The sequence below is a fragment of the Danio aesculapii genome, chromosome 21, assembly GCF_903798145.1.
Source record: "Danio aesculapii chromosome 21, fDanAes4.1, whole genome shotgun sequence".
Classification (NCBI taxonomy): domain Eukaryota; kingdom Metazoa; phylum Chordata; class Actinopteri; order Cypriniformes; family Danionidae; genus Danio; species Danio aesculapii.
This window is the reverse complement of record NC_079455.1, coordinates 46,728,643-46,742,633: the sequence shown is the minus strand read 5'-3', so window position 1 is coordinate 46,742,633 and position 13,991 is coordinate 46,728,643. Positions and strand designations below refer to the sequence as shown.

Sequence of the window (13,991 nt, the reverse complement as noted above, 5' to 3'; positions counted from 1 at the left end):
TGTAGTTTCTGAGACCCGTTTTAAAAGGGAAGACTCTCGGTGTTGTAGGATACTCAGACCTCACTCACAGGAGCGCTCCTGCACATGCACACGCGTCACACCCAGAGCTGACAGGTAAACGCATTTTATCGATAATCTAGTCCAGTTTGCACTCAGAGGGAACATTAAAACTTTATCTGACTAACAAATAGAAGCTAAATGTGTCTGAAGGAGGATTTAAGTCGTTTATTTTCATAAACAGCGCTCTGAGCGTGAGCGCGCTTTCTCCTGCGCGCGCAGTGGCGCTGGCTCATGAACAGCGCCCTCAGGTGTGTTTGGTGTGAACATGCTGTCGGTTTTAAGAAGGTTTGAGTGATTGAGAAGGGTGATCCTGCACAACTGGAGTGGCTGCACTTTCAGGACCGTACGTTTAGGACCGCATCTTTAGGACCCTAGTTTTTTGTGACATCGCCACCTGCCGGATTAGATCATAGACGCTCTAATAAGATGGACGACATGGATGGCAAGAATAATGTGAGTACCGATTTTCTTTTAGGTTTTATTTTAAACTGTAAAAGAAGGTGTTTATTTAGTACTGCTATTGTTTTATACTGTGCAAAGTTTATGCAAAAATGCCCGATTAGCCCGCACGATTTACCCCAGTTTCAAGGGTCTCGGACAAAAATTGTGGAAAGTTATGTTACGATATGCAACGATTTTTTTTCCAGAAGAAAATCTAATAATATTGAGTGTGGAGAAGTTTACACAGGTAAAATGAGAGCTGCTAACTATTAATCAATTATTCCCACGAATTGGGAATACATTGTCTAATTGTATTAAATATTACACCGTTCTCAATTCGTGGCCATGGTTTAATGAAACTGTAGATTTAATGGCGTGTTGACTTAACGGCTAATCATTTTAAAAAGTACGTTGATGTGTGAGATGTTTCAGATTTACCTATATTTTTCTGTAAAAGTGTGAAAACGTCTTCTACTCATTGTTTTATCACATTAGCCTAGTATAAATCAGGCCTTGACCATATAGAGTCTTATTATCATGTATTATGTCTACACATTAATATCTATGTTTATTGTGTAGGCATGTCTATCTACCTGGCCAATATGAAGTGATGGCCAATATAATTGAAAACAAACTATAGGAATATTTTCGCTGAGGTTATCTCAAACTGTTGGGTAACACTTTATAAAAACTGCATACTATAAATTATTAAGCATCAACAAATGGTTAACTTACTACTTTATTATTTGATTAGGATTAAATCTACATTAATAGACATAGTTAAGCAGTTTATAAATACAGTTACAAATGCTAGCTGTATTCTTGAATTAATAGCACCTCTATGATGTGCTTGCTTGTTTTTTTGTATTTGTTAATTATTTATGTTTCATTTCATTATTTTTGTTTCATTACAAAATTAAGTATTATTTAAGCAAATGAATGACAGTGATTAAAACAAAACAATAAAAAATAAAACTTTACAAAATCAAATAAAAAACAAATCTTTGCAATCTAAAGATAAAATTACTGTACAGTTTAAACCACAGCATAACATTAAAAATGTTTTATCATATTGCGAAATAGTGATATTTTGATGTTTTATCAAATGTAATTTTTTAAATGTAATGTTATTCTTACTTAAAAATAGCAAAGATTTTTTTCATTTGATGCTGAGCCTTGTCATTTATAAGAGATCTACAAATCATAAATATTCCACACTTTAGATTAGGTCACAAAACTAAGAAGTTGAGCTAATACCAGATTTATTAATTTACAGAGTAACTATTACTCTATGCCTGAAAAATAAGATGTATACATGTTCATTAATCACTAAAGCACCAATTACTCTTAAATAACTGGTATGTAAATAATGCAATACTTCATTATTGAAAAAAGAATCGCATTATAAATAAAGAATACAGCATCTGCAGCTGTATTTAAGCTACTTACTAATGTCTGTTATTGTAGATTTAATGCTTAGCAAGTGATGAACTAACTGTTTGTTAATTCTTAAGAAATTATTCATAGTATGCAGCTATTTAATTACCAAATACACTAACTATTAGGCTCTCTCTTTTTCAAGATGCATATAACGATCCAACAAGGGAGATCCCTGCCTGAATTGAAGAGATGCTGTATGATACAGTACACATGCTGTATGATACAGTACACAGGCTGTACTCATATATTTTGACTGTATTCCTATAGGCTATACTGATATATTTTGACTACGTTCCTATAGGCTGTACTGGTGTATTTTGACTGTGTTCTTATAGGCTGTACTGGTATATTTTGCCTACGTTCCTATAGACTGTACTGATATTCTCAGCCTGCGTTCTTATCCTTTTCTTTTTTTGTAGAAATCTTGCACAACAAATTGATCCTGGAAACTGGACTGAGAAGACTGGGCATGATGTTGCTGTGACTAAACAAATGGCTATTTCAAACAAATATAACTACAAGAGATAGACAGTGGCTTTCATCTGTATCTTTTTTTGTTACTTTTAGGGCTTGCCACGCCAGAGCTGTGGTAATGAATGTGGGGTTTTTATGCTTATGGTGAGGTCTAAGGTTTTTAACTAAGTATAAACAAGCCTTTGTCAACACTGAATAAAAGCTTTTCCATCTTTTCTATTGCAGTATACCCTTTGCTCTGTGACCGGTGTGGCAATTGAATTCCAGGAGGTAAGTTTGTTTAAAGCAGCGATGTCCAAACGGTCCTGGAGGTCCGGTGTCCTGCAGATTTTAGCTCCAACTTGCCTCAACACACCTGTAAAGATGTTTCTAGAAAGCCTAGCAAGAGCTTGATTAGCTAGCCCAGGCGTGTTTGATTGTGGTTGGAACTAAAATTTGCATGACACTGGCCCTCCAGGACTAAGTTTGGACACCCCTGATTTAGAGAAAATGTTAGAAAAAAATTCTCACTTTAAATGTTTGTTTGTATACTCTTTATCTTGAAGAAAATGGACACATCATGAATTATAAGACTTCAAAATAGAAGGATATGGCACCTCTGTAACACTTTTGAAAAATTTCATGTGCTGTTTTCCATTTTATATATATATATATTGGATGTTATCATATGTGTTTGCTGGATAATGTATAATAAAGTATAATGACTGTCATCGTCATCTTAAGATAAATAGGAAATATTTGCAATAGTTGTTTCATGCTATATGCAGCTGTAAGGTAATGTAGTGTAGGGAAAAGCTATGCAGTATTTTAGATTAATCTTGTTATTTTTAATCAGCGGTTTGCCTTCTGGACCGATGAGGCCAGAAACTTGCTCCAAGGAAAACTTCAGCCAGTGTACAGGGTGCCAAAAAAGTGTGCCATCTCTGAGGAAATCCCACTTCACATTCAGGCTGTTCCACAACAGAGGAATAAAGAATTGTCGACTTTATTGTAAAGTTAAAGGGGTCCGAGGAGCATTTGACGGTACTTCACCGATCTTCACATTTATCCATCTTTGTCTTTAGTGTAATACGTTTCTCTAAATAATTGTTTTTATACCATTGTTTGCCCATAGGGTGTACTCAACGGGAAGCCCTCTAAGTGGTTGCGTAAGCAAGCATCTTTCCAGGTGCCTGTCTACATAGACAGTGAGGAAGAGCAAGATATCCCTTTGCTTATCTTAAAGACGTACTGCACAGGACACCAACAAAACTGAGGTTTACTGATGAAGTGCAGCTTATCTGTGATGTTCTCTTTCCAGAGGTATGCCAGACCAAATAATGCACTTACAAAATCTACTGTATATAAATTGCATGCTTGGTGTTACTCATTTATCGACCCATGTATAATGATATTTGCTGTTCAGTGGTGGTATATTAGTTCATTTAAATGAATCATTTTTTCATAGGCCATCATACATGCTCTGGGGGTCTTGAGGGGTTTGTCTTTAGATGATGCTGAGCAGGTTTACCTTTCTGGCACAAAATATAATTACAGGTCAGAATATGATTTATTTTAATGCAATGCTCAGAGAAACTTTTTGTTACTGATATTTACATTAACCCATCAGTGCTTGTTCTCTATTTCAGTGAAGTAGAATAATTTAGTCAAAAAACTGACAAAAAATCTAGGAAAGAAGGGAGACCATTCAATAGGTGGGTATTGCTCTTATATACCTAAAAATTTGCAGCTGGCAGTTGGGTGTCCTTTTTGGTTCTCCTAACAGTGCATAAGTTTAAACCAGAAATATATATTACAGTTAAACATGGTAAAATATATTTTTTATTACTTATAATAAATATTAATTTAAATTTAATTGCATAACAAATGGTTCAACTTTTTATTTGTTTATTTATATATATATAGATAGATAGATTCTCTGTCCCTCTCTCATTCACAGGAGCTGCAGGAATGCTGCTTTTTGTGCTATTGTGGCTGTTGTGTGTGGATGTTTAAATAAATGTACATTCTTGAATAAATCCTCTGTCATGTCTCTCTACATCCTTTACAAACTGGTTTTAAATTAGTTACTGCATATGCTGATTACATTTGATTTCAATGTATTTGTCCTGATACTGAGCTAATTAGTTTAATCCAAGGGGATTCATCCATATACAGTATTTTTCAAGAAATGCAAGTCTTTTAAGGCACTCATTTTTTTCATTTGTGTAAAGTTAAGAAACATTTTTAATTTCTTTTTTTATCTGTAAATTAATTTGTTTTAATTTAAAATTGTTACTCACAACAGGTGTTTCACACTTTAACTTCTGGTACGTTTTACATCAAAAAGCACAATTTGAAAAAAAAAAAGCTCCTAAAAGTCTCCGCTATATCATCCAATCAGGTAGGTGGCGCTGGGAATGCAGTCCTATGGTCCTAGAAATGCAGTTCACCGTGCCTCCAATCCAGTAGGTGGCGCTGGCGAAAAGAAATGCGGTCCTAGTAATGCAGTTTTACAATGTCATCCAATCCAATAGGTGGCGCTGCCGAAAAGAAATGCGGTCCTAGAAATGCAGTTTTACAATGTCATCCAATCCAGTAGGTGGCGATGTCACAAAAAACTAGGGTCCTAAAGATGCGGTCCTAAACGTACGGTCCTGAAAGTGCAGCCACTCCAGTTGTGCAGGATCATACTATTGGAGTGATTACCTGCTTTCTCTCTGTGTTTTTGAAAATATATTTAGGCAGCCCCGATGTACAGTTAAACATACCAAGAATAAACGCGATGAAGCTCGGCGGCGGGTTTGCGTTTGAATGATTAACGTTACCGGGAGAATAAACGGTCACTGCACGGCGGCAGCTGAACTCCGGTGTCTTACCTTCAGATGGTTCAAATGTGAAGCTTCTGACCTTTATTTGCCTTCAGATGCAGGAACATTCAGTCTCTCAGCCGCCACGCCGAAAACACGCCAATATTTACTCATTTGAATCCTCTAATTTGAACGTCACGACGTCAATCATGTGACGTATGAAGTTATCTGACGCTCACAAACTTTTGATGAGTTTTCGACAACTTACAAAATCGTATATGTTCAAAATATTTATAAACTAAAGGTGGAATAGATGTGTTTGAGAAACGCGGCACAGTTGATCGAGTGTGAACTGAACCGATTCTTAATTCGACTCACCAAACAGACTCTTGAACAGGTTTACACCGAGTCGCAAAGGCTAAACACCGAGACTCGGAGGAATGAGCGCACCTTCACCTGTCAGACTGAACATTACACTTCATCACACTCCTCCAGTGTCAGATTTATTTACAGAAAACCACACACACACACACACACACACACACACACACAGAAATAGAGAGTGCCAGCATACACACATGACCCGCAGACTCCACAGGGAGAGAGACACCAGAGGAGCTGCTGTGTTCACCAGGGACCAACACTTCATTTCACTTTAATACACTGTTATACAGCAGATCTCCTTTCTGAAGGTGAAGCTCTTCTGTTGTTGAGACGCCTGAGAGCCCTTTATAACAGTGAAAGCACACAGTATGGCCTTCATGTGTGTGTGCGTGTGTGTGTGTGTGTGTGTGTGTGTGAAAGCACTAGTCGTGAGTAGCGATGAAGACGCAGCTGTTTATTAATATGAAATAAATAAATAAATAAATATACAAGTGGAGCTCTGTGAGTCCGTCCTCAGCACAGCCGGCCGATGTCGTTTTTGGTGCAGCCCTGATTGCAGCACATTCCCGCCAAACCCACCGAGAAGTTCCTCTTCCTGCGGTCGGGGCGGGGCCACGCGGGGTCCGGTGAGGAGGAGAGCGTCTGCAGCCACGCCCTCAGCCCGACCTGCGGAGCCCTGACCCGGGCCCCCGCCAGCAGCTGCAGAACACTGGAGAGAGACCACCGATGAGAACCAGGAGAAGCGGCATCAGGAGGACTGACATCAGGAGAACCGGCTCCGTCCAAAGGGTCCTGCTGGGGGTCCAGCCACACCTCACCTGTCCAAACACACACACACTCAGAGTAAGTGCAGGACAGGTGATGTATCTGAATACAGGTGATGCTGCTGCTGTAGAGTGTCTGTGCTGCGCTCCTCTGGTACTGACTGATGCACTGTTCTGGAGTCTCCAGGTTCTGGTAATCCTGCTGTGTTTATACTGAAGTCTAGTGAACGCTTCAGTCTTTCTGAACTTCACTGTAAAGCTGTGTGTTTTACAGCATGTGCAGTCACTGATGAGGGCAGTCTACTGTAGTAAACACTGTAGTGTACTATAGTATACTCTACAGCTGTAGAAAACTACAGGATTGGCTCAGGTGTTTATATTACTGTAAATAATGCTCCTTTAGTCTTGTACCGTTGTAAAAGTTGAACCTTTATATGGTCCAGAACACACCTGTTATGATGCTGTTCTGTACCTGTATGGTACAGCTGAAATGAAGAGACACTGATTGTTCTGATAAAGTGTTGGATCAGTGTTGGACATCTCCTTTATTACAGTATCTATAATATGAGTGTAAAAGTAAAGTGATTATGAATAATTCCCCCATTAAACATGAATCCTCATTTAAAGCACGTTTAAAGAAACTCATCAACATTCATTATTGAGTTTAATAATACAAATCAACTGTAAAACACAACTACAGGTGTTGTAGACTAAACATTTAATAAACATTTCCTGATTAATACAGTTTCAGTATTGATTTCTGCACGTTGTAGTGTCTGCTATCCTCTACACAGATGAGCTGGTGAATGTCCTGCAGTGCAGTGTTCATGCAGACATTTGACTAGTGTAAAACTGATCAAACACTGCGCACATCTCATCATCAGTACTCATTTATGATTATATCTGTTTAATTTAGTTTTTACAAGAGTTAACTATACAGACTAAACAGACTAAAGTAAAACACACACAGTATCTACAGTAAAATAAGTCAAATAAACAGAATAAATGAAAAGGGAGGAGAGACAGTATAAACCAGTGGAAAAAACTATTGTCAAATTAAATCATGTGGTGCTGCTTTAATATAATCCAGAAATAAATTACAGATCTTTTTTAATAATTCACCCTTTCCTCTTAAACAGTGTGTGATCTTCTCCAGTTGCAAACTTCTGAGATCCACAGTCCAGCGGGTACATCACTGTCTGTTTTAAAGCAGTGCATTTTGAGCGATTGTCAGCACATTTAATAGCAGGATTCTGCTGGAGCTTAGAGTTTGTATAATTGGCCAATAAACATCTCTCTGCAGCCAATGGAAAATCAATTTCTTGAATGTGTGATATGATATTGCACACTGGTACCCACAACACTTTCACTTTAGGGCAAAATACCTTCCTCTATACCACATCTGAAGCAGAGGGGAGAGATGCTGGATGGAGTATAATAAAGCTGATGTGAGAAATTAAACTGGATTAGTCTCATTAACAGTACTTCTGCATAATTATATCATTTCTCTTTTTAAATTAAGTAAATGAACTTTTAAGTGATTACTTTAAAGAGAAACTGTGTTATATTGAGCACAGGAGAATGTGTTTGTGGAAAGTGTTGAATGTTCAGCTAAAATAGCTCTTGATTTATGTTCACGTATTTTTATTCTTTACTGTAAATGGAAAAGGAGCATTTACACTATATAAACTATAGTAAAAACACTGTTTAAAATGCGTTTAATATCTTATATTTACTGAAAATAAATGGACTCATTTTGGATAAAGGAAACTGGCTTCATGGATCAGGTTTGTACCTTTGATGAAGTACAGTATTGTATCTGCAGCTATTGAAACCCAAAGGTACATTTGGTTTCCCATGGTACAAATCCTGTCCTTAAAGGTACAAACTGCAATGGTGCAAACGCGTTTCTCTGTCTTAAGGTTCAGTTCTGTCCCATAAAAAGGTCCTGCCCCAGTGACCAGGGTTTGAGCCTGCTTTAATACAACATTACACCATTTTCTTCTGAGAGTGTAGTTGTGCCATATGGCAGCTGTAGAATCACCACAGCAGATCAGTTATAGTGCCCCTCCTAACCCATTTCATCTTATTCAGAATAAAAAACTAAGATTCCTGACAGATTATACTTGATGTATTTAAAGAAGATCCTCGACTTTAGTTGCTTTCCTCATGGTTATATTGGTTTAATTTAGTATTGTTTATTATTAATACTATAATTCTTATTATTTTAATTATTTTCTCTTTGTCTAATGCTGTTATTTGTATTGTATGTCATTAATATTTGTTCTTATGACGTGTATATTATCGAGCTTTTTAAGATCTGTCTGTGATCTCTTGTTGTCAGCTCAAGCAATATACTAAACTCAGCGGCAGTGCTTCACTATAGTCTGGCTCAGACACACTGCAGTGTTCACTGTACATCACTGGAGTACCTGAGCTTCAGTGTTTGTGTACAGTAATAGAGAAGTCTCAGAGTTAAATGTGCACTTGTGGAGTGTTGCTGAATATCTGTAGTGTGCTGTATATAGTGTGTAGTGTGCTGCAGTACGTACCGCTCGGTGTGTCCGCCCTCCGCCACCGGGAGCCGCCGCAGGTGAAGATCACCGCCCTGATGAACTCGCGGCCGCACAGCTTCACTCCGAAGTCTCTGGGCAGATCCGCGGACACGCAAACACACAGCCCGGACACACACACACACACCAGCAGCAGCGCAGGACACACGCGGAACATGATGATGAGTTACCGGAGGAAACACCGAGGAACCGGAGCTGCGCTGAGTCTGAGGACTCCATCAGTCCAGCGAGACTTTATACTCACACACACACACACTGACGTCACACACACTTACTTTTGTCACACAAAGAAACTCAGACACACACACACTCTCTCTCTCTCTCTTTGACGTCACACACTTTCTCTCTCTCACACACACACACACACACTCTGAGTTTCCAGTGTTGTACTGGTGATCTGCTCTTCAGCCTGATCATGTGTGTGTGTTGTGCCGCTGATATTAAACAGCAGATGATTAAACACGTCTCATTGCTACACTACAGTACCAGAAAAAGCTCTGAGGTCTCTCTTCAGGCCTGTATCAGCCTGCTGTAGGGGGTTCTTCTCCAAATCTGGACCTCTCCGCAGGTATTCACCTTATTTTCTATTTAATGCTGCATTTTACTGACTGTAAGCTGTATTGAGCTGGATGAGGATGTCAGATGGTCACCATATTCACTTTTCATGTAGCAAAAACATTAAAGGTTTAGAAGAAAGCAAAATGAAGAAATAATTAAAATACAGATTTATACATCATCATTAGGGGAAAACAGGAATCTGTTACATTAAAAACTGCAGTCTCTCGTCATTTATCAGGCCAATAACACATTCAGCTGTCCTCAGAGTCGGACCATCTGAATATAAAGATTCCCCCTGATGATCATGGAGAGCTCCAGCATCTTTCAGCCTTTCTTTAAAATTAAAAAGGATATTTGAAAACTCACGGTGGCGTCACAGGTGGCGATAGCACTATAACCTCGCAGCAAGAAGGTCGCTGGTTTGAGTCTCAGCTGGGTCAGTTGGTGTTCCTGTGTGGAGTTTGCATGTTCTCCCCGTGTTGGTGTGGGTTTCCTCCGGGTGCTCCGGTTTCCCCCACAGTCCAAACACATGCGCTATAGGGGGACTGATCAACTAAATATGAGTGTGTGTGTGGATGAGTGTGTATGGGTGTTTCCCAGTACTGGGTTGCAGCTGGAAGGGCATCCGCTGTATAAAACATACTGGATAAGTTGGCGGTTCATTCCGCTGTGGTGACCCCTGATTAATAAAGGGACTCAGCTGAAGGAATATGAATGTCTGAAAACTCCTGGGTAACAGCTATAGCTAATATAGTACTGAAATGAACTGTATTCCGGGCCGCTCTTGGGGCTTCACACCTTTCATTACTCATTGTTTGTTCCAGGAATAATCTCCAAGGTTTAGATTTAGAAGTCACCTGTAAAATGTTTTCTGAGTTGAACAACAACCCAGCAGGCACAGATGACTTCACTCACAGGGTTTCTTGCACAGATGATGGAGAAATTGATCAAAAACAGACTGAAGCAGCAGCCAACAGAGGATTCTGCTTAAAGCCTTCTCAATGGGTCATTCACTCATTCAGGCTTAATTCCTTTATTAATCAGGGGTCACTACAGCGGAATGAACCAACAACTATTCCAGCCAACACGGGAAGAACATGCAGACTCCACACAGAAACACCAACTGACCCAGCCGGGACTCGAACCAGTGATCTTGCTGTGAGGGCACAGTGCGACACCACTGAGACACCTTGGATGGGTTATTTTAACTATTTATGATGCTGTAGCAGTCAAAATACATCACATGAGCTCATGTGTGGGACAAATTCTGGACCTTTGTCAGTGAGGGGTGGGTTTTTCACACGGTAACACCCAGAACACGGTCTGACCCGTGATGGATCATCAGAGTCCTCATCTTCAGTGATGTGGTGGTGCTGAAGGCCAGATCTCAGCGTCTGTTAAACTGCATCGGTTCCTCTTGTAAATGTTGGCAGTCTTCATCATCTGCTGTCAGTGTGTGAAGCAGAACAGCTGATCACAGTTCATAATGCTGCTGACTGACTGCACACAGAACCTGAAACATTAGCACATCATGAAATGAACTCGCCCTCATGTAGGTTCAGTCGTGTCGACACACTGCCTGCGAAACCTTCATCCGTCACAGAAGAATCAGAGTCCAGTTTCATATGTCAGTTTTCTGCATCTGAAAAGGTGTTTTAGGAGGTGTTTCCACAATTCAGAGCAGCCAAGTGAGAGTGTGTGTGTGTGTGTGTGTGTGTGTGTGTGTGTGTGTCTTCAGCAGGGGCGTAGCGGACATTTTAAAAGTGTGTGTGTGTGTGTGTGTGTGTGTGTGTGTGTTCAGCAGGGGCGTAGCGAACATTTTAAAAGTGTGTGTGTGTGTGTGTGTGTGTGGTGGGTGGGGGGGGGACTGTATGAGATCTAAAAGTTTACGTTCCTATAATTATTAATCACCTGTTTGTAAATGGTCTGTCTCTAATAGTGAGGGGGACGTATCCCTCTGTCCCCTCAGTTGCTATACGCCCCTGGGGTCTCTTGTACAGACTTGTGTTGAACTCATACTCAAACATTGCGTACAGACAAAGCTGTAAATGTGTGTACACAGTAAAACATTCAGCTGTATGAAACACTGCGTACGCTGAATCCCACGCATATTCTTATTGTACATCTGAATTAACATGAAACTGAGCACATGGGCACAAAACCCCTTCCTGACTCCTCCCCCTTATGAATATGGTAATGACTACACTTTGGCAAAACCAAACGAAAAAGCAACGGCAAAAGCACGCAAGAAGAGCTTGACAGAATGTGAATGTGAGGTGCTCCTGGCGGAGGTAGACAAGTTTGTCCTCCGGAATTAATAACAAAAGAAATAGAGCGGGGTCTGAACAGCGCACTGTGAGGGAATTAAAAAAGAAATGGTCTGATGTAAAGGTGTAGGGTAAGAGAACAGCGGCGCACCGTCACAGTGTGGAGCGAACAGGCGGAGGAACAGGAGATGCTGAACTAACACCCTCTGAGGAGAGAGTTGCCTCAGTTGTGGGCGTCACTTCACTGTCTGGAGTAGTGTCCGTGTGTGTGGGAGACACAGGTGTATTAGAGGAACACTGTGTTAGGGTGGTATAGCAGCACCCCTCCGCTCTTATCAAGGCAGCGCCACCGGCATTCAGCTGCCCAATCGTCCGCTCTACACCTGAGCGAGTGCCTGCCATCTTAGGAGCCTCATCCTGACCTGTTAGTGAGGATGAATGAATCATGTGTTCACCAAGGCCACCCTGCTGCAGTATTGGTTAAGCACATTTGAGCATCACCTGTTATTTGCACCTTTATTGAATGGAAATGTTTCTGATTCACATGTGCAGATTCGTCTTCAGATGGCGCCTTTATAGGATGTGTGTGCAGTCGATCGCTCCGATTACACTGGGGAAACTGCCGTTCACTGCAGATTGAGCTTTAATGTTTGGCTGGTCGACTGTATGGACTGGAAACCTTCTATACCTGCTAGACATGCGGATGATCCCATCTCATACAGCTGCCATTGCACTGGCCTAACCCCGAGCGCTCTGCCAGTTCCCTTTGGAAAGAACCAGGTGCCAGGATACTTTACTGGTGCGATACTCTGTAGTGTGTAATTTAACACAATAGCCTCTAGGAGTCGCCAAACACACACAAGAAACACACGTACACCAGACAGGAAGCTGGCGTGGACCAACGCACATCCTCACGTTCATTTCATCGGTAGTAAATCCAGACGTGAGTCTGAAACCTGGCGTACGCAAAGCTTTTGAGTGTACACATCGTTGATACATGAGGCTCCTGGTGTTCAGGATCAGCTGGAGGACAGCATGATATGTGGCTCCAGCACCGCTAACACAGTCTGAAGCTGAATAAAGGCTGAATGTGTGGGGATAATCTGAGGCGGATCTGCGGCCTCTCTCCGTCATCTCCAGATGAGATGGACACAACATTTCCTCTCTTTCCTTTGTAAAGCAGGGAGAATTCATTAATATGCATTGGGCACTAGGAAACATGATCATATCACTCCGGTTCTGTCAGCCGGGGAACTGGAGCCGGGAACACGGGAACCCTAACCCAAAACACATTATAACCTCACTCATTCTCCTTCAGCTTACTCTCTTATTTATCAGGGGTCTCCACAGTGGAATGAACCGCCAACTATTCCAACATGTTTTACACAGCGGATGCCCTTCCAGCTGCAACCCAGTATTGGGAAACACCCATTCACACACACACTCATACACTACGGCCAGTTTAGTTGATCAGTTCCCCTATAGCGCATGTGTTTGGACTGTGGGGGAAACCGGAGCACCCGGAGGAAACCCACACCAACACGGGGAGAACATGCAAACTCCACACAGAAACACCAACTGACCCAGCCGATTATGATTTCACACAGAATATAAATAAATAATATAAATGTATCACTAAAATGTCCCCATAAGTCTGTGTGTGTTCAGGTTTAGAGTTAAAGAGATGAACACACACACTTTGACATCACACACACACACACACACACACACACACTCCTGGGAATAGTGTCTTGTGAGGCAAGAGCTCTGTTGTTCTTGCGTTCGCTGCTAATGTTTCTGTAATGTTATTTCTACATCAGTGACATCAGCACAGTGGTAGACGTTATTAATCTGGATTATGGATATTATTATTATTATTTACATGTATTTACTGAGATTTAGAGCACTCAATAGCACAGCCGATGTGTCTGTGAGAATCAAACACTCCTCAGGGTTATTTTGAGCACACTGGCCTCACTCTAGGAGATATTAATACAGATATCTGATTTATTATGATGACACTGATCAATCAAATCAGTCCAGATCTGCAGGACACAGCACTGATGACACACGCATCGTTTAATCAGGGGAAGCTCATCATATGCTTTACATGTTGATTTCTGGACACTGATATGAGGATCAGCATAAAGGCTGCAGACTACAGGAGTGCACGCACACACACACACACACACACACCTGATTAAACCATCACTACACAATACACACAACACGGCGCATCTG

At 40.8% G+C, this 13,991-nt stretch overlaps 1 protein-coding gene across 1 annotated transcript; it reads right to left on the bottom strand.

The window, feature by feature from the left end:
* Positions 1-6,021: 6,021 nt before the first annotated feature.
* rln1 (relaxin 1) lies at positions 6,022-11,235 on the bottom strand. The gene is made up of 2 exons (XM_056446075.1): positions 8,905-11,235; positions 6,022-6,406 (listed from the first exon to the last, which is right to left on the bottom strand). Exons 1-2 carry the CDS (start codon positions 9,080-9,082, stop codon positions 6,102-6,104), a joined length of 483 nt encoding a protein of 160 aa, XP_056302050.1. The 5' UTR covers positions 9,083-11,235; the 3' UTR covers positions 6,022-6,101.
* Positions 11,236-13,991: the final 2,756 nt, after the last annotated feature.